The following is a 26604-nucleotide window of genomic DNA, read 5'->3' on the forward strand; positions in this document are numbered from 1 at the left end:
GAGAAGGACGATGACCTGAACAGAAAAATAATACACATAAGGGGAGTCTAGTATAGCACATAAAAAACTTCCTGAAGCTCAGAGGAAGAATGAAGGGGAGTAAGTCAGAGGGGGAGACGAACCATGAGAGATGATGGACTCTGAAAAACAAACTGAGGGTTCTAGAGGGGAGGAGCGTAGGGGGATGGGTTAGCCTAGTGATGGGTATTAAAGAGGGCACATTCTGCATGGAGCACTGGGTGTTATGAACAAACAATGAATCATGGAACACTACATCAAAAACAAATGATGTAATGTATGGTGATTAACATAACAATAAAAAATTAAAAAAAAAACTTCCTGAAGCTCAATGTGATTTCTCAATTAAACAGTTAATTGCAGAAAAGGATAATCATCATTGAAATTTGAATTAATAGCCTAGAAGGTCAAAATGGAATATCTCAAAGCAAAAAAACAAAGTCATGGAAATTATGGGGGAAAGATAGGAGACTTGCTGGATAGAGCCATGAGATCTAACAGAAGTAGTTCTAGGACTTCCAGAAGAAGATAAAGAAACAGATGGAGGAGAGATCATTAAATTCTGTGTTCTTCATTTTTGCTTCCACATCATTGTATCTTTAAAACTACCAGCACTAAAAATAAATAAACAAACGAACTACCAGCACTCCGGCATGTAAGAACTACCAGACTGTATTACCTGCCGTTCCTCCTTGCAGTCATTTTCCAGCCTCTGGGTCTTCATTATCCCTTGCCAGTTTTTCTCCTAGCTCACTGTTACTCTCTTCAGCACCTCTTCAATCATAGTCTCAGTGGTTTCATTATCCAGATAGGTAACATTTCCAGTATGTTCATTGGCTTCTCAACTCCTTGATTTGTTACCTTCTAATGGTCTTATGTGTGGCTTCCAGCTTCTCTGTCACTGAATTGTTCCTGGATCTTCTCATTGCTGAAACTGCACTCTGTTCATACGTATTACCTTACTACTTAGGTTTTTAGCTATTACTGTCTAGACAACATAGCATTTAAAAAGAAATCCGTTTATAAAGTAAACTTTTAGAAAGTTAAAAGTTTTGTTTTATTATCAAAAAGAATAATCTTAGTTATTTCAAAAGCTAGCATATTTAAATTAGTATTTGGTTAAATGTATATTAACATCTAACCTTTTTTAAGTCTGTAGACTGTTTTTTACGTGATTTTGCAAGTAAATCCGAGAACAAATACAAAGCAGCGTATATATACTTCACTGACTGTAAGTAGCTTTGTAGAAGTATTATTTTGTTGTGAATCGTGTAAGACTGTTGAATCACAGACCTGTACCTCTGAAACAAATAATACATTATATGTTAAAAAAAGAAGAAGATAGTAGGAAGGGAAAAATGAAGGGGGGAAAATCGGAGGGGGAGACAAACCATGAGAGACTATGGACTCTGAGAAACAAACTGAGGGTTCTAGAGGGGAGGGGGGGTGGGAGAATGGGTTAGCCTGGTGATGGGTATTAAAGAGGGCACGTACTGCATGGAGCACTGGGTGTTATATGCAAACAATGAATCATGGAACACTACATCAAAAACTAATGATGTAATGTATGGTGATTAACATAACATAATAAGATAAAATAAAATAATCCTATTATAAAGTCTTTCTTAAAATACTATGATTTTCTATTTATTGCTTATTCTAATTAGGTTAGAAAGATTCTAAGATTTTATTTTTTTGAGAGAGAGAGAATGAGAGATAGCGCGAGAGGGAAGAGGGTCAGAGGGTCAGAGGGAGAAGCAGACTCCCTGCTGAGCAGGGAGCCCGATGCGGGACTCGATCCCGGGATTCCAGGATCATGACCTGAACCGAAGGCAGTCGCTTAACCAACTGAGCCACCCAGGCGCCCTAGGTTAGAAAGATTCTAAAGATATAAGATCATATCTATCCTAATTCGTATTAAGGTGATGGAAAATTAAATTCCGAACTAGTCATTTTTGCTGGTATACAGTGGTGGGGGGTTGGTGGTGAGAGCTGTCCCTCAAATTTTATGCTGATGACAGGAGGAATTTTTTTTAAATCAGAGTTTTAATTGGGGATTTGATTATATAATCAAAAATAAGACCCTTTGGGAGAGTACTGAAGAAATTGCCATCTGTTTGGCAAATATTAATGGAGAGAATCTGTCACATTTCTCTTACCATGCCATATGTTCAAATAGAAAGCAGCTAAACTAAAGAATCACAAAGTCTAGAAACACATAAATTTTGCTTTATGTTATACCTTACATAATTATACTGCAAAATGAAAATGCCATTCATCTAAGTGCAGTGTTGGTCTGTGCTATTAGAAATTCATCATTTTAAGTAGTATATTGTTTTTCCTGTAAATTATTATTTATCTCATACCTGTAGTTGCATTTTAAAAATATCATGCCATAACTATTTATCTTTTAAATAACTATTATACAGAAATTCATGTTTATGGAATTGATAAAATTTAATGAATATGAAGCCTCTTAAGGAATCTTGAGGCCAAAGAACATCATGTTAAAGGACACTAGGACCCAATGGTTGATGTTCTAACCTAGATTAAAGGTGGGGTTGGGGGAATAGGCTCTAAGGTCCAGAATTCATTAGTCTCAGGATTTCCTGATATTACAGAAGTTCTTGTAATACATACAAGGAAATTTGTGTGGTATGGTTGAACTTAGTGCCAGATTTAGAAAAGTAGTATAAATTCCTAAGAAGTTCTCAAAGTCCTATAAAAGTTTATTAAGTCATGGGTTTGGACCTGATTTTCCTTCCTGGTAATTTTAGTTTGCTGTGTAAGCCGCTCTCTAAGGAAATAATCTTAGCTTATGGTGCCTATGAATTTGAAAAATGGAATTTCTATTATAGCCCTCTTGGCTAGAATACATCTGCTCTGTAAAGTGAAGAAGAATATTTATATATTATCTCATCCTCATAGTAAATTATTTTGTGAAAGTCACTAATTATATGTAAAAAATAAGTATTCTTGGATGTTGAAATGATTTATTCAAAAGAATAAAAACTTAGATGGAGTTATATGCTTTGATTTCTTTTCTCTCTCTCAGTTTGCCCTGATAGTCTCTTTAACAAAATTAAAGCTTCTTGCTCCAAGTCAATAAGAAGATGTAAAGAAATAAATATTTCCTTCATTCCACTTGAATCTCAGGTACTTTCTTTTTTTATTTTTAATTTTAGTTCATAATGGATTTTATATACTGTGTATTTGGTGATTTTGAACAATCCACAAACATTTCTCATGATGAAGGAAAGAAGAGCATAAATTGGAATAGAATATTATGAAAGTGAAGCTTAAATTTCATGGCCACCACTAAATCCTGTGTAGGTCAAGTTTTACAGCACCATGAGATTATGAAATCAAAAGATTTTGAGCAATCTTTGTTAGATGACTCAAAAGAAATTGTTTTAGCTTCTATGGTATTGTGATACTAAAACAAATGTTCTTCGATAAATGTTTTATATAACATTACAGAGATTATCTTAATTTATAAAATTTTTAATTTTTAAAATTCATTTTGACTTTGGAATAGTTATAAACCTTCAATTAATAATAATCATGGTGATAGGAAACACCTACATAGTATTCTCCATGTGCCAGACACTTTCCTCAATGTTTTCCATAAATATATTCATATTAATCCTCATAATAGTTCTTTGAATAGATAGTAATCCTATTTTCATTTTAAAGATGGGGAAATCAAAAAAGTTAAGTAACTTGCCCCAAATCACACAGCTAGTGCATTGTTCAGCTTTGATGTGTTCTGTTCTCTGTGTTTGGATTCTAGCATTTCATAGAATGGTAATAGCTCACTGTTGTTTGGAACTATAAGGTCAATATTTTAAGAGACAGGAAGGTCCTAGAAAAGGGATTTTTCTTTTAAGCTGTTGCTGTTTTGGGCAAAGGAAAATTATAATCCAAATTGTAAAATTTTAAGATATCTGTTTAACATTAGACTGTTTCCAAAGGTTACCTTTAGACCTGTTCATTTTAATGTGATATATAAGGTTAATGTAAGGTAATATGGGTTTCCTAAGTGATGTGGGATATAAACAGTAGTGTGAGAAATATTACAAGCATATCCAGAGCATCTGCTGTACAGATGGTAAATATAATTTTAGTTTCAGAATTCATTAAAATTCTGCAGTTGCTGTATTTGAAGGAGAGATTTGTGTAGCTCTCTGACCAATTTGATTGTTGATGGAAATAACTTGTCTTTGTATAGAGAAATCTCATGAGAATCTTCTTACTGGTCTTTGCAAAATGTTGTGATTATTTAAAGTCCTGTATGCTTTGTCTTTCTCCTATAAAGTTTTTGCCTTTATTTCCTTGATAAATATCTTAAGAGGGTTTACTCAGTAAATTTAACTGTTATGGAGAAATTATAGTGAAAATATTTTGAACTCTTTTCCATTTGCGAGTGAAAATATAAATGAAATACTACTAAGTGGTTTGAGCTATGAGCAGAGGCCTCTATGAGCATTTATCAAGATCACGTGCAGTGGACATTGCTAGATGCAAAGTGGCTTGCTGTGCTGGGCATGATATATGCCCCACACTCACGTGAATGCTGTAAAAGGAATCCAAAGAATTATACATCTTCAAAATGATACCAACTAAAATTAGGTTTAAAGCTGCATGTAATAGAAAATTTGCTTTCAGTAGCTTAGACAAGATGGAGGGGCACCTGGGTGGCTGGGTCGGCTAAGCATGTGCCTTTGGTTCAGGTCATGATCCCAGGGTCCTGGATTGAGCCCCGCATCGGGCTCCCTGCTCGGCAGGAAGCCTGCTTCTTCCTCTCCCACTCCCCCTGCTTGTGTTCCCTCTCTGACTGTGTCTGTCTCTGTCAAATAAATAAAATCTTAAAAAAAAAAAGATGGAAATTTATTTCTTACTAATATAAAAGAAGTCAGGAAATGGGTTATGTATGGCTGGGATGCTGGCTCTACAAAATTGTTAAGGGCCTACTCTAGGCATGACCCTCATGATCCAAGGTAACTGTAGAATCATTTCGTCCTCATTTGAGGGAGCAGGATGAAAGAAAGAAGGAAGTATATAGATTTCATTTATATCTTGTTGGCTAAAATTAAGTCACATGGGTACACTTAAGTGTATAAATGTAGTCTTTTATGTAGACTTATGTGACTGCTGCCCCCAAAGAATTGGTATGGTTACTGAAAAGTAAGGGAAGAATGGTTTTGGGGGAGGCAGCTCACAGTCTACCACAAGAGAAGAGAGATTAATTCATACTAGGAGAATGAGAAAATATTTGATGAATGGATAGAATTTCATAAGGTAATAATGACAAAAAGTACAGGAGAACAGCAGAAGTGTGGATTATAAGGGGTGAAGGTCTGATAGGTAAGTCTCTCTAGGTGGGTTGGGACTGTGTTGTAGGAGGCTCCAGGTTCCACCAGGAATAATGGCAGAAAATGCACTGATGCAGAAGACCATGGAACCAGTCCTAATGTCCTTAAGGAAAGGTAGAAGTCAGGAGGTCATTGGGGAGAGATTGTCAAAATCAGATACACTAGTGCTCCAAAGAAAAGTTGGACATTCAACACCTTTAGAGGTTGCATGGAGAGGAAGGAGGTTCATTCACTCTTGAATTTGAGACAAAGAAACCTCTCTCTTTCCCTCTCAGAGAGTTTAAGATAGTGCTATCATATATACATTAAGGCAATTAGCTGGAAAGCATTCAAGAATATAGGGGAGTTTGATTACAGTGGACCTTAGGGAGTACAAAGAGTCTGGTGTAGTTAGCGGAGAGGGTACTAGATGGTGTCTGGGTAGAAATAGAGCTAAACCAGCTATAGATTAGCAAGAAAAGTAGATGGAAGTGGTGGGGGTCGAGAGTATTTAAGGAGCTGATTATGGGTCATAAAGTTGAAGAAAGTATTGGGTAATAGTCTAAAGGAACATGTGATGGTGGTGATGAAAAGTGGAAAAGAGGAGGAGGAGGGAAAGAAATGTGAGTGTAGAATAAAAACCAGCTCCAAAATTCTCTTTGGTTCATTGGAGTATTAGATAGCTTAGATTAATTTAAACTGTGGTAACAACTCCCTAAATCTCAGTACATTACAACAGCCAAGTTTATTTCTCATTCATGTTATTCATTGTGATTTGCCTGGGGCTTTGCTCTATATTCTCTTCATTCCAGAACTGAAGCTGAAGGAACAGCCCTTGTCTGGGACATAGCAGAGGGAAAAGAGAAATGGTGGAGCCACACAATGGCTCCCCCCACCCACATACACACAATGGCTTTTAAAGCTTTTGTGGAGAGTCACGTCTACTCATATTCCAATGACCATAGCCAAGGCTGACTTCAGTGAGTGGGAAGCCCTTCAGGGAAGGGCAGTATTTTTTGTTGGTTGAGAGAGAGAGCTAGAGAGTGGGGGTGTTGGAGTGGCAGAGGGAGAGAGACAGAATCTGAAGGAGGCTCCATACTCAGTGCAGAGCCCAACTCAGGGCTTGATCTCACAACCCGGAGATCATGACCTGAGCCAAATCGAGTTGGAGTCCTAACCGACTGAGCTACCCAGGTACCCCAGGGCAATGTTTTTGAACAGATAATATTATCTATCGTGGCATGATGGTGTAGTGTACTATGAGAAGTGCTTTTTCGGAAGTTAATACAACAGCCAAGACTCTGAGCAACACAGACATAAGTGGATTAGCTATGGCTAAATTTCAGTCCACGTTCAGCCTGCTGCTGTTGGTTATGTGTTATGTTCAGAAAAATGAATGTACGGTGAAAGGAAACTTTCACAAGGAAGCTTATTCATAATTCAGTAGTTAACCTATAATATTACATACCTCCTTTTACACTCAATACGTTATCCTAGGCTAAGCGGGATTGCTATCATTGTTTTAAAAAAAACAAGAAAAACAATAAAAATTAGTTTAATGGAGAATTCCCAACCCCAGTTAGAGAGCTGCTTCCTTTGTACTCTTCAAATAACACAATAATAGTAAGTCTCTAATCCAGTTCTTTGTACATAAGTAAATGATTTCGTTAGTTGAATAAATGTATGATTAGACCAATTACTATGTCTGGCACAATACTGTGTTTTTGGAAAATACGTTTCTATTTTAAGGACATGAAGAATATAAGCTAAAGAATTGAAGAAACATCTCAACTATGGAAAATTTCTAGGTTATTTGACAATCTCTCCCAATTTTGGCTTTGTTGTATTTGTGCTAGGTATTAGATTTTTATTTTAGTTTGACTACCTCAGATTCCTTCATCCATTGCACAGAGAGTGAAAAACAAACAGTACAACCTGTATATGAAACAAGAATTGAAGGAGAGAGGTAGACTAAGCAGGAAGGGAGAGTGAGAAAAGAAGTAAGGATGAAATCAAGAGGACAGAGAGAAAATGAGAGTTGATTAAGGTAAAGACAGTGGTCTCAGGAAACAGCCTGGTTAGTGCAAGTAATTTCTTTTGATGTCCAAATAATAGCTGCAGTTTTCTTGACTGATTTTTTTTTCGTTGTCACCAAATTGACAGTCCTGACCTTTTTTTTTCGGCCTAACTTAGGTTTATACTCTTGATGTACCAGATGCATTCTATTACTGTTACAGTCCAGACCCTAGTAATGCGAACGGAAAAGATGCCATTATGGAAGAAATGGCTGAGCAGATAGTTACAGTGTGCGCTACCCTGGATGAAAATCCTGGAGTAAGATACAAAAGGTAAGACCCTCCATAGTGTCTGTACATGTTATGCTTTCTATGTGATCTCCAGTGTACAGGTAAATAATGTCTCTGTGCTTGTGTTTATTGGTTTGCTGTTTATTTTCCATGTAAAATTATGCTGTATGTATAGGAGATTTAAAGTTTAAGGTTGAAATTTCAGAGCAACTAATAGCCTCTTACTAAATTTCAGTGCTTAAATTTGGTATGATTTGCAAACACTTTCATGAGTTTAAGGAATGCTTAGAGGAAATATCTTTATTGTCATATAGAGAATACAGTCTTACAATTAATGTTTTGTTAAATTTTCACCAAATTTGAACGGCCATATTATCTGAATAGTGGTTTTAGTGTCAAAGTATGTATGTATGTATTTATTTAAGATTTTATTTATTTATTTGTCGGAGAGGGAGAGCACAAGCAGGGGGAGCGGCAGGCAGAGGGAGAAGCAGGCTCCCCACTGAGCAGGGAGCCTGATGCAGGGCTGTATCCCAGGACCCTGGGATCATGACCTGAGCTGAAGGCAGACACCAGACCCGACTGAGCCACCCAGGTCTCCCTCTAATTCCAGTGGCTATTTTAAATAGATTATTGGGTTTTGTTTTGTTTTTAAGAGATCAAGTTTGACTTTAATTCTATGTACCTTTATTTGCTTTTTAAAAATAAAATTTACTGTAAAGTGCATAAATGATATGTGTATGGCTTGATAAATTATTCCAAAGTGAACATATCCTGCTAATCCCACCAAGGTCAAGAAATAGAACATAGACGGCATCTCAGAGGTTCTGCTCATGACCCCCCTTGATCACCAGCCCCCTCTCCTCCCCAGAGGTCACTGCTGACTTCTAATATATTTTAGTTTTGCTTGATGTTGAACTTGGTAAAAGTGGAATCGTGATATTTTTTGTTTCTGACTTCTTTGTTCAACATTATGTTCTGAGAGTCATCTGGGTTGTGTGTAACCAGGCAGCTTGGATTTTAATCTCTGCTAATTGCTAGCTGTGTGACCCTTCTGCCCTCAGTTTCCTTATCTATGAAATGGGAATGATAATAATACCCATCTTATAAAGTTGTTGTTAGAACTCTGTAAAGCATTCAGAATGGTGCATAGCACCAGTAAAATGATAGTAGTAAATATACTGTGGTACAACTAATAAGTATTTTTATTTTTTATTCTGTTAGTCACTATGCAGTAAATCATTAGTTTTTGATGTAGTGTACAAATAATAAGTATTATCACTCATTTCTCTTTTAAAAGTTTCTTTAATTTGAACTTTGGCATTGGTCAGGTTATTTGGCTGAACTGTTTAATTTCAAATTCATGTGATACTTTAAGTTGCATTACCCTTAACCACTTAAAAAATCTATTACTTAGAAAAATATAGCAATTCTCCTTAATTCAGATGCTACCTAATAAGCTCTACTCATACATACATCAGGTATTGAAAACTTTGTTTTTCTTATAGGTGATGTACTAATTACATTCTGAACTCAGGGGAACAGAGCTAAGTCGTTTATCTTCTGCTAGAGTTCAGTTGCTGTTCAAGTTTCTGTTCTTGGTGTTAACTCTGTTCAGGATGAGTAAATAATTTAAAAGCTCACCAATGGACCTGTTTTGAGTTACTGCAATAGTTAATGAATAATCCAGGCTTTTAAAATCCTACTTGTAGGGGCGCCTGGGTGGCTCAGTCGTTAAGCGTCTGCCTTCGGCTCAGGTCATGATCCCGGGGTCCTGGGATTGAGCCCCGCGTCGGGCTCCCTGCCTGGTGGGAAGTCTGCTTCTCCCTCTCCCACTCCCCTTGCTTGTGTTGCCTCTCTCGCTGTGTCACTCTGTCAAGTAAATAAATAAAATCTTTAAAAAAATAAAAGTAAAATAAAATCCTACTTGTACTTTCTCAAAGTATTCCTTTATATCTCATGGACTGTTAAATTGTAATTCAAACATAAAATTACTTCCTTTTGAAAATATTTTAAAGCAAAATGTGTAATAAATTATTCTTTATAGTTGCTGCTTTATTTATTTTTAAGGTATTAAACCTAAAGAGTCTTTAACTCTTTGAAGCCCTCACAATGAGACCCTCCATTTTTGAGGTTGGTGGGCTAATTGAGGAGCGTTTTCCAGCATTTTTCTTTCTTTTTTTTTTTTAAGTTTTATTTATTTATTTGAGAGAGAGAATGAGAGAGAGAGAGCACATGAGGGGGGGAGGGTCAGAGGGAGAAGCAGACTCCCTGCTGAGCAGGGAGCCCGATGCAGGCCTCAATCCTGGGACTCCAGGATCATGACCTGAGCCGAAGGCAGTCGCTTAACCAACTGAGCCACCCAGGCGCCCTCCAGCATTTTTCTTGTAGACTCAAAAGTTATACTAATGCCAGTGGTCATGAAGATGTAATTTAGACTATGATTTTATTATTTTAGTAGAGAGGAATATACAAGATTTTATGCAAAAGATTATATTGGAAAGCTGATTAGATATTAGAGAACACGGGAAATCTCACACTGCTAATGGGAGGGATAATTGGTCAACTAATTTGGAGAGTAATATGCTAATATCTAAAAAAGTAAAAAATGTACTTTATGACTCAGCATTTATACTTTGAGTAGAGAAACGTACATGGAGATTTATTTACAAAGATACTTGTTTCAGTGTTGTTTGAAATAGTATAAAATTGAGAATGACTTAAATGTCTATCCTTAAGGGAATGAATACATAGAATCCAGTATAATTATATGATGGAATACTATATAGAAATAAAATGAATACATTTGATATATATGTGTTAACGTAGGTAGGTCTCAAGCATATATATAACATATACTACTACTAAACATATATAAAGTAGTAAATACATATAACAGCATTGGTAGGAAGAATACACACCAAATTCATGATAGTGGTTGCAACTGGGGGTTGGATAGAGGTAGAAGAGAAGCCTAGGAATTGGGAAGGAAATAAAGGGAACTGCAATTTTATTTATTTTTATTTTTATTTTTTTTAAAGATTTTATTTATTTGACAGAGAGAGACACAGCGAGAGAGGGAACACAAGCAGGGGGAGTGGGAGAGGGAGAAGCAGGCTTCCCTGCAGAGCAGGGAGGCCGATGGCAGGGCTCGATTCCAGGACCCTGGGATCATGACCTGAGCTGAAGGCAGACGCTTAACGACTGAGCCACCCAGGCGCCCCATGCAATTTTATTTATATTATTTTATTTGCATTAAGAAAATCTGAAGCACATATGATAAGATTTACATTGGTAAAATCCAGACAAATTGGTATAACATTATATTTGATATATTATTATCTGAACTTCTCTGTGTTTATAAACTCTTTTAAATTAATAAATTGTTGCAGGATTTAATTTTAGAATTCAGCTTTATGATATTGTAACATGTTTTGAAAGATAATTGTTTGAACATTTTTTCCACTTTCAGTAAACCTCTAGATAATGCCAGTAAGCTTGCCCAGCTTGTTGAAAAAAAACTCGAAAACTACTACAAGATTGATGAAAAGAGCCTAATAAAGGTAATGTATAAAAGGCAAATAGTGATTATGCACAAAGTCTGTCTTATCTCTTTACAAACCAAAAAAACTATTGTTCATTGTCCAGTACTGATTTGGGAATCATTAACGTAGATGGTAGCTGAAAGCTTAATAGTGTCGTTTTGTGGGGAAGATATGGGTTTTGAAGTAAGCACTGTGTCCAAATCCTGGCTCTGCCATTTAATTCATAGATATGTCAGTTTGGGCAAATTATGTAGCTTCTCTGGGGCGCCTGGGTGGCTCAGTCATTAAGTGGCTGCCTTCAACTCAGGTCATGATCCCAGGGTCCTGGGATCGAGCCCTGCATCGGGCTCCCTGCTCCGGGAAGCCTGCTTCTCCCTCTCCCACTCTGCCTGCTTGTGTCCCTCTCTCGCTGTGTCTATGTCAAATAAATAAATAAATAAAATCTTTAAAAAAAAAATTATGTAGCTTCTCTGTGCCTAAATTTTTTTATCTGTAAAATGATAATTAGAATACCTATTTTATAGAGAGAGGGTTAAAGGAGTTATTACTTTTAAAGTTCTTATAATGATGCTTACTACTGAGTAAACAATAAATATAGTTATTCTTGTTATTACTAGCTCTGACTTTGCACAAATTATCTACTTTGAGTTGTATTTTCATCTATAAAATGGATGAGATAAACATATAGCTTGCTTGGTTGGTATGAAGATTAGGTGAATTAACATGTCTGGCACATACAGGAGTTTAATAAACGGCAGCTGTTATTTATCTTACGGAGGTAGTATAAAGTAATCAGAGACTAAGGTTGGGACCTGGAGAATACCAGCATTTAGGCTTGGGTTGGAGAATGAAGAGTCTGAGGAGACTGAAGGAGGTGGGGCCAGGGATCTAGAGAGCCCTGTGAAATGAATGGAAGAAATTGTTGCTAATTTAGAACTAAGAGGAGAAGGCAAGGAAATGACTGATACAGTGTTATTTAGTAAGTGGAATGAAAAGAATAATACATAGAATGTAATGGGAGTATAGGCAGGGGCTTAATCTTTTTCTAACTGGAATCTTGGAAGAGGAAGAAGCTCTTTAGCTTAAAGAATAAGTACAACATTATTAAAAGAGGGACTTCATTGCTTAGATAACCAGATTCTTTGGCAGAGGCATAATGAAAAAGGGAAATTCACAAAAAACTTCACTGGAGTGGGAGGGTGTAAGCTTAGATGTAATGTTAGTTTAGAACTCTAAAAGTTACTAGTGGTCTGGTGAAAGCTGTTCTGGTTGTAGTTAGGAAAACAGTGGCTCAGTGTGTAGCATAGTCAATAATGTATGTCGAATGAGGGAAGAGATATATGATCAGTATGTTAGTAAATATCCTTTTGTCCTTCATAATTTCAGTGGAGGAAAAAAGGGCAAAATCCACAAAAATCAAACTTGTCCTTTCCATTTTTCTGCCTGGGAAATTATACAGCCTTCAAATACTTGATACTTTTCTTTCATTTAAGGACATGATGAAGTGTCACCTCCTTTCCGAAGCATTTCCTGACTCTTCAGGTCACATGACTTCCTTCCACATATTGTCATAACCCCAACCCTTGATATAACACTTACATTGTACTATCTTTTTCCTATTTGTATTTTTGAGGACTTATAACTTAGATGTATTGAAAGCTAAGTGCTAGGTACTAAATGTATTATGGTGTTATTACATTACATCTTTACAATAATCTTCTACAGCAGAGGTTGTGGTTATATTTTGTTTTACAAATGAGAATACTGAGATACTAACAAGTTAAAACAGTTTGTCCAAAGTCTTAACAGCAAGATAATGGTCAAGACTGGACTCATACCTGGATCTATGTGATTCCAGAGGCTGTGCTTTTAACCACTGTACCACACTGGCTCAAATGAGTTTAAATGAGTAAATGGTTAATTAAACATTTTTTTAAAGGTCTATCTTAATTTACCTATGTCTCATATATGTAAATAAATAGGAAATGTTTGTTTAATGAGTTGTAGTTACTTATTTTTCTTGCAAGATTTTATTTAAATTCAAGTTAACATATAGTGTAGTATTAGTTTCAGGGGCAGAATTTAGTGATTCATTACTTGCATGGAGTTGTGGTTATTTCTTACTGCTTTAAATAATAATCCAAAGAATTTATTACTTTCTAAAATGAAGTATGAAAGATACTGATAGTAACAATACTTTTCCCAGCACTGTTATTCACTGTTAAATGATTAGTGCTGTTTGTGAATTAATAACAAGGCTTTCATTTTGATTTGCCATCTTAGTTGGCATCAATATAATCTTTTTAAATAGCATAACAGTTAAGAAGAGCACAGGTATGGAGTGAAACTGACCTGGGTTGGAATCTCCATCCTGCCACTTACTAGCTATGTGATTTGGGCAAGTTACTGAATTTTCAGCTTTAATGCCCTCATCAAATGGAAATAATAATACCTGCCTCACAGGGTTGCTATAAGAATTAAATTATTTTTTGCTTAGCACATGTGCTTAGAGCCTTAGTAGTAACTACTGTTCATAATTTATATTAGCTTTAGGGTTTATGGAGCTGAATTCCTAAGAAAATGAATTTTAGCGCAAGGCAAATGTTACTTTTTTTAAAATGAATTTTCACAATGTTGTTTTATTGAATATAGCCCCTTAATCTAATTATGAAAGCTTTCATTTTTGTAGTCTTGTTTTTTTTCCCCTTACTGTGCTACTCTGATTTTTCTATTTTAATAGAACTTCACGTTCTTAAGAATGAGACAGAACTTAGGAAAAGTCTGCTTTTGTTTTCTGAGATATTAACAAGGTGTTCACACAAAGAAATTGAAGTTTCTGAAGATAATTTTATCTTGTTATTCCAGGGTAAAACTCATTCCCAGCTCATAATAATTGATCGTGGCTTTGATCCTGTGTCCACTGTCCTGCATGAACTGACCTTTCAGGCAATGGCATATGATCTACTGCCAATTGAGAATGATACATACAAGCAAGTATAACTTGAAGGGCATATAAGGGGCATATACAAACAGGATATATAGGATATGAGCATTTAATGATTCGTGTAGACACCAGAAATCTAAAGCCCCTGTAACTTTGATATTCAGAAACTTGATCATCCTCTTACCCTATAATCAGAACGTATTAAAAATATCTTGACCTTGTAAGTTAATGGGTAATTTGACTGCTTTGAAGCTGCTTTTGGTATGGTTGCTTCCTTAACTATGTCTGTAACAAAGCTACATTTAAACAGGTGGAATTTGGACTTTTTGCTTATGTTAAGAGTAAATACCAGGCCCACGATTATATTTATTGAAATGGAAACCATATTCAAACTTGTTAGGCTATTAGGCTATAATTATTCTGAATCACACACACAAAAGTATCTGTGTGTATGTCTTGTCAATATAATGTATTTAAGAAGATTAGAAGACTAGAAAACTGAATAGGATAACTATTGAGAATAGGCATAATGTTCTAATTTGGTACCTCTTGACTTAACTCTGATATAAGCATATTTACTTTAAAAGTAATGCCAAATAGAGAGCTAAATGAAAAGTGAAATAACTTTTCTATCAAGGAACCATTTTACTGTATTATTGTGAATCATTATGAGTGTATATAGGTGTACATACATGTATATATTTACATGTGATATCATAATCTCTAAGTCCAAATTGGCATTTTTCATCTATGATTTACTGTTTAAGCATAGTGGTAAAAAGGAAAATTAGTCAGTTTTCTGAAATTTTATGTTTAAATTAATTTAGTAATTTTAATAGATTAAAAGTTCTTTTTTCTACTGTATGTATTGTATTTATGTATTTTCTCTTGTATGTTTATTTGCATTCTGGTCAAATCCTGGCTTCTGAATTTTTCTCTGTGTAGTTTATATTAATGTCTGGTGACATAGAGAAATCAGTATTGCTATTTTTTCTAATACAAAAGTAGTTTCAAGCAGTTTATTCAGAATTTTCAGAAGAGATACTGTTTATCTCTCTTGTCCTTTAGGTTTCTAAACCTGTATTGCTCAAGAGATTTAGAAAAGAATTAAACAAAAAAAAAAAGAAAAAGAAAAAAAGAATTAAACTGATGGACACTAAAGGATTTGGTTCCAGACTGTAGACATACATGTCAGACATTTCTAACCTACTATTTAAAGTATTTATCTCTCGGGGCGCCTGGTTGCCTCAGTCGATTAAAACATCCCAACTCTCGATTTCAGCTCAGGTCAGATCAAGCCCCATGTCAGGGTCCGCGCTGGGTGTGGAGCCTGCTTTAAGATTCTCTCCCTCTTTTTGCCCCTCCCTCTCCAAAAATAAATAAATAAATAAAATATTAATCTCCCTTCAAGCCCCTTATTGCAATGGCGCTGTGCTGGGCATGGAGCCTACTTAAAAAAAAAAAAAAAATCATCTCCCTAGGTTTGCTGGCAAGGAAAGTAAGGTTTAATTTTTTTAAGAGTAAGGGAGAGACTTCTTAAAAAAAAAAAAAGCCAGCAATATTCCCTATTATGAATCAGCAAAGTCCAGAGATAAGACTTAAGGTGGAAGCTTGAACTCCCTGTGGTTTGTGCTGCATTACAATTGTTAATGGAAACACTCCAAAGCAGGAAATTCTGAGTATCCATATTCTGTTTTATATCTTGGTGATCTCTTTAAATGTACTCTTAAAATGGAGTTGTCATCATTTTTTAGTATTGTTAGGCTTGCTGCCTTAATCTTTGTGCATAAATCAAAGGTTAAAGATGTTATGTAAGTACAAAGTGGCATTTTAAATGGCAAATGGGCTGCTCTGTCCTTAGTGTGTTCTGGTTAAGCACAGTCATTCTACCTTTGGCTACCTGCACTTAGACTGCATAGGTAAATGGTTTTATAGGTGGGGCCTGTAATTTTGGGAGTTAGGAAAGTGATTGTACTCATACAGTACAAATCTACATTTATTGTCTGTAGTCTAGAGCTGGGAAAGTTCAAAGCTGTCCTTCCTAATCTTGGCTCAGGAAATTGAGAGTTCCAGGGGTGATTGAATCTCCCTAGCTCCACAGGTGGAAGGAGGCTATCTGCATAAAAAGAGAAGGGAGAAATTACATTTGGGGAGGCAGTCAGGAAGCCCATTTTGAGTAATTTCATGAACCCCTTGAATTGCTTCTTACGTCAGTAGTACTCATGAAAGCAATCACAATTTTTTATGACTACATTAGTTTTCTCATTTCCTTTCCCATTCTTCAAAGGACGTGTGGTTATAGGATTAGGGAAGAATATAGAAACGTGATACATGTTTATGAATTTATTTACTTGGATACATGTTTATGAAAATGTTAACTCTGAAACACCTTCAGTATTTAATAGGTTACGTTGGAGGTGACATTTCTGTTCTTCACTTAATGGGTGTTTGATAGTTGTGCTGATGGTTATGAACACATCAAAATAGTATTTTAAGCAATTAGAAGACGTTGTTAGTATAAATTTAATCTTGTTCTTAGAGTTGATTGTAGAATGTTGAATTTTTGTTCCATAAAATAACATTTTGCTGAGCTAAACCCTAACATTTGAAAGCAAAAATGTCTTGGTAGACATAGCACTCTGATTTTTAATGTAAGGATAGCAAGCAATATGCCTTAGTTTTGAGTAGGTATTCATTATCATCCTAAAATACTGGGTTGAATGTGTGTATTGTTTACTTTCTTGAGTTGTGTCTTAAAATTATTGATTGTAAAAATGTTTCTTCTACTTTTGGTGGGGGATAATCCAAAAGATTTATATTTCTGTCTACTTGTAGATACAAAACAGATGGGAAAGAAAAGGAGGCAATCCTTGAAGAAGATGATGACCTCTGGGTCAGAATTCGACATCGGCATATTGCAGTTGTGTTAGAGTATGTGAACCCATTTTAATTTTTATTCCATATTTTTTAGGCACTAAGTACATGAAAGTAAATTTTATAATCTTAGAATATTTCTGTAAAGAGTAACACCTTAGAAACCTAAAGAATTTTCTTAAATTTGACAGGGAAATTCCCAAACTAATGAAGGAAATTTCATCAACGAAGAAAGCAACAGAAGGAAAGGTAAGACTTTTATTTAACACTCAAAATAATGATGGTGGACTTTAAAATGTGTTAAAATTTTTATTTTATCTTTTTAATTTTCCATTTTGGGAAATCTCTAACATACACAAAATTAGAGGAAACGAACTCCCATGTACCCATTATCTAGTCCCAACAATTTTGTCTCTCTTGCTTCATTGAGTTTATTTTTAAAAAGCCATTTAGCCAATTTCATCAGTGCATTTTTGCTAGATTTTTTTTATTTCGAGGTGTAATTTACCTAAGTGCACAAATCTTTTTTTTAATAATTTTTATTTTTATGTTAATCACCATACATCATTAGTTTTTGATGTAGTGTTCCATGATTCATTGTTTGTGCATAACACCCAGTGCTCCACGCAGAATGTGCCCTCTTTAATACCCATCACCAGGCTAACCCATCCCCCCACCCCCCTCCCCTTTAGAACCCTCAGCTTGTTTTTCAGAGTCCATCGTCTCTAATGGTTCATCTCCCCCTCCGACTTACTCCCCTTCATTCTTCCCCTCCTGCTATCTTCTTCTTTTTTTTTTTCTTAACATATATTGCATTATTTGTTTCAAAAGTACAGATCCGTGGTTCATCGGTCTTGTACAATTCACAGTGCTCACCATAGCACATACCCTCCCCAATGTCTATCACCCAGCCACCCAATCCCTCCCACCCCCCACCACTCCAGCCACCCTCAGTTTGTTTTCTGAGATTAAGAATTCCTCATATCAGTGAGGTCATATGATACATGTCTTTCTCTGATTGACTTATTTCCTAAGTGCACAAATCTTAAGTGAGTACTGAGTAACTTTTATATATATATTTGGAAGCACCACCTAAATCAAGATAGAAAACATTTCTATCATTCCAGAAGATTACACAATAATATCAACTGTGAATAAAGAAAATTTAGCCTGATCTTTCCAATCTTTCTCCTTTTTAAAATAGTCTTCTTAGTAGTTAATATTTCCTAGCTCTATAATGTAGAATAGAATTGATGATAGAGGATAACCTTGTCTCATTTCCCCAGGACAAACATGTTTGATATTACACCATTGAGTGTTGTGTTAGACTTAGGTTATTTTAGATACATCCTTTTTTTTCTTTCTCTTTTTTTTTTGAGAGAGAGAGAGCACAAGGGTGGGCGGGCCAGGCAGAGGGCGAGGGAGAGAGAGAATCCCAAGTAGGCTCCACACCCAGAGTGGAGCCCAGTGCAGGGCTCCATCACATGACCCTGAGATCGTGATGTGAACCGAAATCAAGAGTTGGGTGCTCAACTGACTGAGCCACCAGGTGCCCCTTGATACATCCTTTATCCGGATTACCCCTTCTATTCTTAATTTGCAAAACAGGCTGTGGTTTTGGTTTTTGTAAACAGAATGGGTGTTCGATTTCATCAAATGCATCTATTGAAATTATTTTTTTCTCCTTTTTTCTGTTAATATAATAAACCAACTATACATTCCTGGAATAAGTTGCACTGGTCTTGATGCATTATCCTTTTCCTATATCACTGAATCTCTTTGCTAATATTTTGCTTAGGATATTTGATTCCAGATTTATGAGAAATAATTCCCTGTAATACTCCTTTTTTTTTTAAGATTTTATTTATTTATTTAGAGAGAGGCATGTGCAAGCAGGGGAAGGGCAGAGGGAGAGGAAGAATCTCAAGCAGACTCTGCACTGAGCTCAAGGAGCCCACCTCGGGGCTTGATCTCACAACCTTGAGATCATGACCTGAGCCAAAATAAAGAGTTGGGTGCTCAACCAACTGAGCCACCCAGGCACCCCAAAATGTATCATTATTATAGTCTACCTTAAAGTAGACTATAATTTTCCATGTCCTGAATAATTCAACCTTATAACAGTTTAGCTGTATTTACCCCCTTCATCTTTTGTGCTATCGTTTTTATATATTTTACTCAACATGTGTTTATAAACTTAAGATGTTATTTTTGGGGGCGCCTGGGTGGCTCAGTTGCTGAATACTTTTTTTTCAAATTGTTGGCAATTATGAATAAAGCCACTATAAAACATTCAGGTTTTGTGTAAACAGGTGTTTTCATTCACTTGGGTAAATAATTTAAGAGTGGGATGCTGGGGGGCACTTGGGTGGCTCAGTCTGTTAAGCGTCTGCCTCCAGCTCGGGTCATAATCACGGGACCCTGGGATCAAGCCCCTTGGTGGGCTCCCTGCTCGGCAAGGAGCCTGCTTCTCTGTCTGCCTCTTCCCTTAGCGTGTGCGCTCTCTCTCTGTCTCTCAAATAAATTGATAAAATCTTTGAAAAAAAAAAATGGGATTGCTGGGTTATATAGTAAAATGTATGTTTAACTTTATAAGAAAATTGCATACTGTTGTGGCTGTACCATTTTACAGTCCTGCCAGCAATGTAGAAAAATCACTGTATTTTTAACTTCTTTCTCTTTTTTTGTATTTTTAATTTCTAATATTGCATTTAGTTCTAAGACATTCATTGAATTTTTAAAATAAATTCTAATTTTCTGTTGAAATACTGTATCTTTTCATCCATTTATTCCATCTTTTCCTGTTTTCTTCAACATAAATATGTTATTTTTTAATTTCTTGTCTGTTAACTTCCAACATCTAGATCGATTGTCTTGGGTCAACCTCTTTTTTTTTTTTTTAATGCCAGTGTAGTTAACATACAGTGTTGTATTAGTTTCAGGTATAAAATATAGTGACTCGACAGTTCCATACATTACTCAGTGTTCGTCATGATAAGTACATTCTTAATCCCCATCACCTATTTCACCCATCCCCCCCCCCCACCTACCCTTTGTAACCATCAGTTTGTTCTCTATAGTTAAGAGTCTGCTTTTTGGTTCATATCTTTTATTCTTTGTTCATTTGTTTTGTTTCTTAGATTCCACGTGAGTGAAATCCATATGGTATTTGTCTTTTTCTGACTGACTTATTTTACCAGCATTAGACTCTCTAGATCCATCCATGTTGTTGCAAATGGCAAGATGTCATTCTTTTTTATGTCTGAATAATATTCCATTGTGTATATATACCACATCTTCTTTGTCTTGGGTCTGCGTTTATTGACTATTTTGTAACTTTGGTATTGACCACTTTTTTCTGTCTTACATGACCGGTAATATTTTAGTGTATGTTAGACATCACAGATAACATATTGCAGAGGCACTAGATGATGTTCTCTCTGCAAAGAGTATTGATTTCTGTTCTGGCAGGCATTTAATTTGCTGATAAATAACCTTAATTCTGTTGAGACTTCATGCCAGGTGCTGTTATGGTGAGTGTATTTCCTTTTGCACTAGTTCAAAGACAGTCCTAGTACTGAATGTCCAGGATGTTCACTTGGCACTCTCTTCTTTGGATCAAAGAATACCAGTATTTTCTTAGCATTAAGACCCCTCTGAAATCTCTGTCTAGCATTTAGCCACCCAGCAGTTGTTCCGTGCTAGTCCTTTAAGAGTTTTGCCCTTTACACACGCAGCCAGGGATCCAAAGGCAATACCTCTTTGAGTTATATCTTTGAATTATGTTGCGACTGACTGGCTCTTTCTCTCTAGCACCTTGCCCCCTAGACCCGGGACCTCACCAGCCCCAAACTCTGATCTCTTTTCCCTCTGCCCGGAGAGACTAGTGCTTTTTATTTGAATTTTATTTCCTTTCACTGTGTTTTGGAAAGTGTCCCAGGGAAAAGCCAGGGTGAGTGCCAGGATCACCTGTGCTTTCTTTTGCTCAAGTATCTTAGCTGTGAGCTCTTTTTCTTATCCATTGCCTGAGAACTGTTGTCTTATTTATTTTGTCCAATTCTATTTTTGTTTATGGGGGGAGAATAATTTTGATATCAGCTACTTTATTGTGACTGAAACTGAAAGTCTCTTGAATTTATTTTTTTTTAATTTGCCAAATATTTAGAAAATTAGCAGTAAAACTACAGGATTTAAAAAATTGTTATATAGAGGCGTGCCTGGGTGACACAGTCAGTTAAGCGTCTGATTCTTGGTTTTAGCTCAGGTCGTGATCTCAGGGTCGTGAGATTGAGCCCTACTTTGGGCTCCACACTCAGCATGGAATCTGCTTAAGACTCTCCCTCTGCCCCCCACTCTGGGCATGCACTCGCATGTGCTCTCTCTCTCAAATAAATAAAATAAATCTTTAAAAAAATAAGAAACTACAGAAATTGTTATATAGAATACCTGAATTAGAAGTTTGCTTTAAAAATGTTTGACTTTTTTTTCTAGACATCGCTTAGTGCTCTCGCCCAGTTAATGAAAAAGATGCCTCATTTCCGTAAACAAATTACTAAGGTAAGCAGTATTGTATATGAGATACTTTATCATTTTTAGTTTATTAGTCCTTCCAGTTCTATAGTCAGGTTTAGTAGTGGGTGTCTTGGAGTACTTGGTGTTAGTTATCCTCTAAAATTTTACTCTAGGTCTGAGAAATATTCCAAATATCTAAGCTTCTCAATAGTGTTCTCTGTATGTAATCTAGATTCATTCAAATCCAGCGTCAGCTTTTTATATCTTTGTCTTCAATAGCCAGAGAATTTTGTATTTATCAACTTAATAAGAAAATTCAACACTGTATTAATAGCAGTTGTTATTCTACTTCGTTCTTTAATAGTTACATATTAGTAGTTAAGAGCAGTTAAGCCGTGTTGGCAGGTAAACTGTTCTTTTTGCTGTATCAATCTTTCCTGTGAGTCATTATCTAAATAATCTTAACTCATTTTTTATCCTACGGCACCCTAATCAAGAACTAATAATAGGGGCGCCTGGGTGGCTCAATCGTTAAGTCTCTGCCTTCAGCTCAGGTCATGATCCCAGGGTCCTGGGATCAAGCCCCACATCAGGCTCCCTGCTCCACAGGAAGCCTGCTTCTACCTCCCCCATTCCCCTTGCTTGTGTTCCCTCCCTCGCTGTGTCTTTCTCTGTCAAATATAAATAAAACCTTAAAAAAAAAAAACCAATAATATAAATCCAAAAACTTTTTTCTGCTGGACTTTCAGGCCTTGGCTTTTTATTTTTCTAACCTTCTTTTTCAGTATTCTTAAACATATATTCAGCCCTTCTGTTTTTTGCTGTCTGTTGATTATTCCCTATGGACCATGTTAATTCTCACTTTTTCCTTTTTCTTGAGCTATTTTCCTTGCTTTACATGGTACCTCCTTTCCGCCTCAGCTCATAATTTCCTTCAGGCCTATCTCACAAGTTTAATACTATCAGTTGCGCAAAAAGAAATTAAAATGATTTAAGCGATTGATTTCTTTTGTTTTTCAGCAAGTTGTTCATCTTAACTTAGCAGAAGATTGCATGAATAAATTCAAGCCTAATATAGAAAAGCTCTGCAAAAGTGAACAGGTATGTGCAGAGTAAGAAGTACTATGTCATCATAAATTTTCGGATTGAACTTTGTAAGGTGCACTAAATCGCGGAATCTCTCTTAGAAGGGGGCCTAACTGGCAGTATTTAAATATATAACTCCCAGAGCACCTGGGTGGCTCAGTCAGTTAAGCATCCGACTTTTGATCTTAGCTCAGGTCTTGATCTCTGCAGGGTCGAGTTCAAGCCCCATGTTGGGCTCCACACTGAGCATGGAGCTTACCTAAGAAATAAAAAATAAATACATCACTTCCCACCAACATTATCAGATAGCTATAAGTATCATAGTAAGCAGTCCCTCCTAATATGTGATTGTACATATTTGGTTAAATGTGATAATTTTAGTGTTTGGAACATTATTTCAGAGTAGCTCTATTGTCAGGCCTTTCTGAGTAGGTGCAACATTTAATGCAGCATCCTGCAGCATACTGCACTGGCACATTTAACTTGTTTTAGAGCCTCCCCCGCATAATGTCATAAATGTTTAGACCCGTGTTAAGAGAAATAGAATGCAAGCCCTATGTAGTTTTATTTATTTATTTATTTGAGACAGAGAGCAAGAGAGTTTGAGCAGGGGAAGGGCAGAGGGAGAGGGAGAGAGAATCTTAAGCTATAGAGTCTCAATCCCATGACTTTGAGCCCATGACCTGAGCCAAAATCAAGAGTCTAAAGCTTAACCATCTGAGCCACCTAGGCACCCCAAGCCATATGTAATTTTAAATATTACAGTAGAGCTGACTCTTGAACAAGGATTGGGGTGCTGACCCCCCCACAGTAAAAGATCCATGTATAACTTTTGACTCCCCCAAAATTTGACTCCCCCACACTAATAACCTTCTGTTGACCAGAAGCCTTACTGATAACATAAACAGTTGATTAACAGATTTTGTATGTTATATGTATTATACTATATTCTTACAGTAATGTAAGCTAGAGGAAATGTTTCTAAAAAAAATCATAAGAGAAAATACATTTAAAGTACTGTGCTGTATTTGTAGAAAAAAAATCATGTATAAGTGGATCCACAAACCTGTGCTACTCAAGGGTCAATTATAGTCATATAAAAAGGTAAAAAGAAACAAAGGTAGTTAATTTTAATAATATACCTGACTTAACCTAATGCTTTCGAAATCTTAGCATTTCAACATGTAATTAATATAAAAATTATTGGTGAAATAATTTACATTCCTTTTTACACACCAAGTCTTCAAGAAATCTGGTGTTTTCACTTATAAGCACATCTTAATTCAGGCTAGCGACATTTCAAGTGCTCATTAGCCACATGTAGCTCAAGGCTACCATATTAGCATAGGTTTAGATTAATGATTTTCTCTCTGAATTATTTTTTGACTTTATATTTGTACAATCAGTAGTTTACAAGTGATGCCTACATTTGAAGTATCATCAGTGTTACATTAAAATTTGGCAAGATTTAAGGTATTTTTTTAAAGATTTTATTTTTAAGTAATCTCTACACCCAATGTGGGGCTTGAACTTACGACCCTGAGATCAAGAGTCACATGCTTTACTGACTGAGCCAGCCAGACGCCCCTGGATTTAAGATACCTTTAACTGAAAAGTGAATTTGGATTATAGGCCACTGACTCTATTTAATTGTCATTAAGGACCTGGCACTTGGAACTGATGCAGAAGGACAGAAAGTGAAAGATTCTATGCGAGTACTTCTTCCAGTTCTACTCAACAAAAATCATGATAATTATGATAAAATAAGAGCGATTCTACTTTACATCTTCAGTATTAATGGTAATAGAGACTTTATTTTCATCAATATATTAAAATAGCTCTAAAATCACTGTACAATAAGTAATTTACTATTGATCATAAGAGAGTCTTAGAAAATTCAAAGGTAGTAGCTGACGTTGGGTAAGAATGTAAGGAATGTGAGGAAAAACAGGACATTGGGAGAAGACCCGAAGGGTATATAATTAAACGTTTGCTTTTTCTTTAATAAGCTTCATTCATGGGTACAACCTGAAACCTAGACATGATTGTGGTAGCAATTGTGTGACTGTGCGCTCGTATTTTTATCTAAGGAACTACAGAAGAAAATTTGGACAGGTTGATCCAGAATGTAAAGATAGAAAATGAGAGCGACATGATCCGTAACTGGAGTTACCTTGGTGTTCCCATTGTGCCCCCAGTAAGAAATCTTACATTCAGTATATATTTGTATCTGTACATATGTGGTTGTTTGCATTAAATATGTTTTCTTATATGGGAATCCACATAGTCTTAATTTCACTGTATAGCTTTGGTAAGTAAAAAATTTTTAATTTTGTTTTCTTTTCCATATATGAGTAATTTGGACAAATACATTTTTCTAGTGAATTTATATCTTATGTCTTCTGTTGTAATTTGCTCTTTATGCTTTTCTCTATGATTCCCTTTATAGCAAATTTTGAAAGAACTCTGTTTAGAATCTCTCTCTTTCCCTTCAAGTTTTATAGCACTTTTGAGTAAATATATTTTCTAATACTGTTACACATTTTATCATTTGCACACAAAATATAGTGAATTTATGTGACCCCCATCTAGTCAGATTTTTTGAGTAAGCATTTCCACTCTTAGTTTTTTGTTTTTTGGGGTTTTTTTAAGATTTTATTTATTTATTTGAGATAGAGAGGAAGCATGAGCGAGGGGACAGGGGAAGAGGGAGAAGCAGACTCCCCACTGAGCAGGGAGCCCAACATGGGGCTTGATCCTAGGACCCTGAGATCATGACCTGAGCCGAAGGTAGATGCTTAACTGACTGAGCCACCCAGGTGCCCCCTCCACTCTTAGTTTTAAGTCAAATACAACATAGTATTTGCTGTAATTTAAATATCTTTTAAAGAAAACGTAATAAGAGAATATTACTAAATAAAATTACAGGTTTTACATTTTTTCCCTCTATTTGTATTAGTCTCAACAAAGCAAACCATTAAGAAAGGATAGGTCTACAGAAGAAACTTTTCAACTCTCTCGATGGACACCTTTTATCAAAGATATTTTGGAGGTAAAGTTCATTAAATTTTACTTATACCCTGAGTGCCTTTCTGTAGAGTATTCTTTACTTTCTCTATGTTTATCTGTCAGTCTGAGCATATCTATTGGTCAGGAATGTATGCAGTACTGGGAGGGTTCACAAAAGAAGGCTGTATCTGGGGTCAAGGGCAGAAAGGAAATTTGAAGATTCTTTCCGTGAAGATCTCAAATAAACTTACACACTGACTGCCTCAAAATAAATAAAAGTAAGCATACATAACTGCCTTATGGGGAAAAAAAACTTGTTTTAAGTAACTATATGTAGCAGAAGTATAATTTATTTGAATGAAAGTTCAACAAAATAACATTTGCATATGACCACTGTTAGAAAGTGTTGGACTCCAGTATTCTTGGAAAAGTATTTGTGTTATTAAATTGTAAATTGTAAACTATAGTTTGCTATTCTGTCCAACAGATGGTTTATGCCTTTAGTACTGTTTGCTTTTAGAAATTAATATTCAATTATGGGAAATTAGAAAATGAACTAGTAAAAATTGTATTATGAGCAATAAAATCATGACATTGGTTCTTCAATTATAATAATATAGTTTCATTTATTCCAGTTTTCCTTTGACTTAAACTCATTTCTGCTTTGCTTTGGGAACTAAATGTGTGCAATTTATGACTATGATTTTCCTGTTTTGCTTGGCTAATTTTATGTCATTCATACATTCTTAATCATAGATGAAAAGTTTAGAGAGTCTAGACTTTGTTTTCAACAACATAAGATTTTTTTCCCTACCCATAACAAGGATGTAGCTAAGTAGTCTTTCTTGGATAGTACTTTTAAAATAAGAATTGACTTCCTGAACCCTGTAACAAGGATTTGCATATTAATTTTAAAAAAAGAAAATCCAGTTTTGGCCCAATGGCATTCCACAGCC

At 35.7% G+C, this 26604-nt stretch overlaps 1 protein-coding gene across 2 annotated transcripts in view; it reads left to right on the forward strand.

The window, feature by feature from the left end:
* STXBP3 (syntaxin binding protein 3) overlaps window positions 1-26604 on the forward strand; it is a 53953-nt gene that overhangs the window by 20814 nt on the left and 6535 nt on the right. For both annotated transcript variants that reach the window (XM_027608452.2, XM_027608460.1), the window contains 12 exons: window positions 1171-1249; window positions 3074-3174; window positions 7566-7720; window positions 11151-11241; window positions 14089-14213; window positions 17003-17098; window positions 17233-17290; window positions 21533-21598; window positions 22574-22654; window positions 24301-24439; window positions 24730-24836; window positions 25599-25691. In XM_027608452.2, coding sequence (XP_027464253.1) covers window positions 1171-1249; window positions 3074-3174; window positions 7566-7720; window positions 11151-11241; window positions 14089-14213; window positions 17003-17098; window positions 17233-17290; window positions 21533-21598; window positions 22574-22654; window positions 24301-24439; window positions 24730-24836; window positions 25599-25691 — 1191 coding nt within the window. The remainder of the gene's footprint in view (window positions 1-1170; window positions 1250-3073; window positions 3175-7565; window positions 7721-11150; window positions 11242-14088; window positions 14214-17002; window positions 17099-17232; window positions 17291-21532; window positions 21599-22573; window positions 22655-24300; window positions 24440-24729; window positions 24837-25598; window positions 25692-26604) is intronic.

This window comes from Zalophus californianus, chromosome 4, assembly GCF_009762305.2.
Source record: "Zalophus californianus isolate mZalCal1 chromosome 4, mZalCal1.pri.v2, whole genome shotgun sequence".
Lineage (NCBI taxonomy): Eukaryota > Metazoa > Chordata > Mammalia > Carnivora > Otariidae > Zalophus > Zalophus californianus.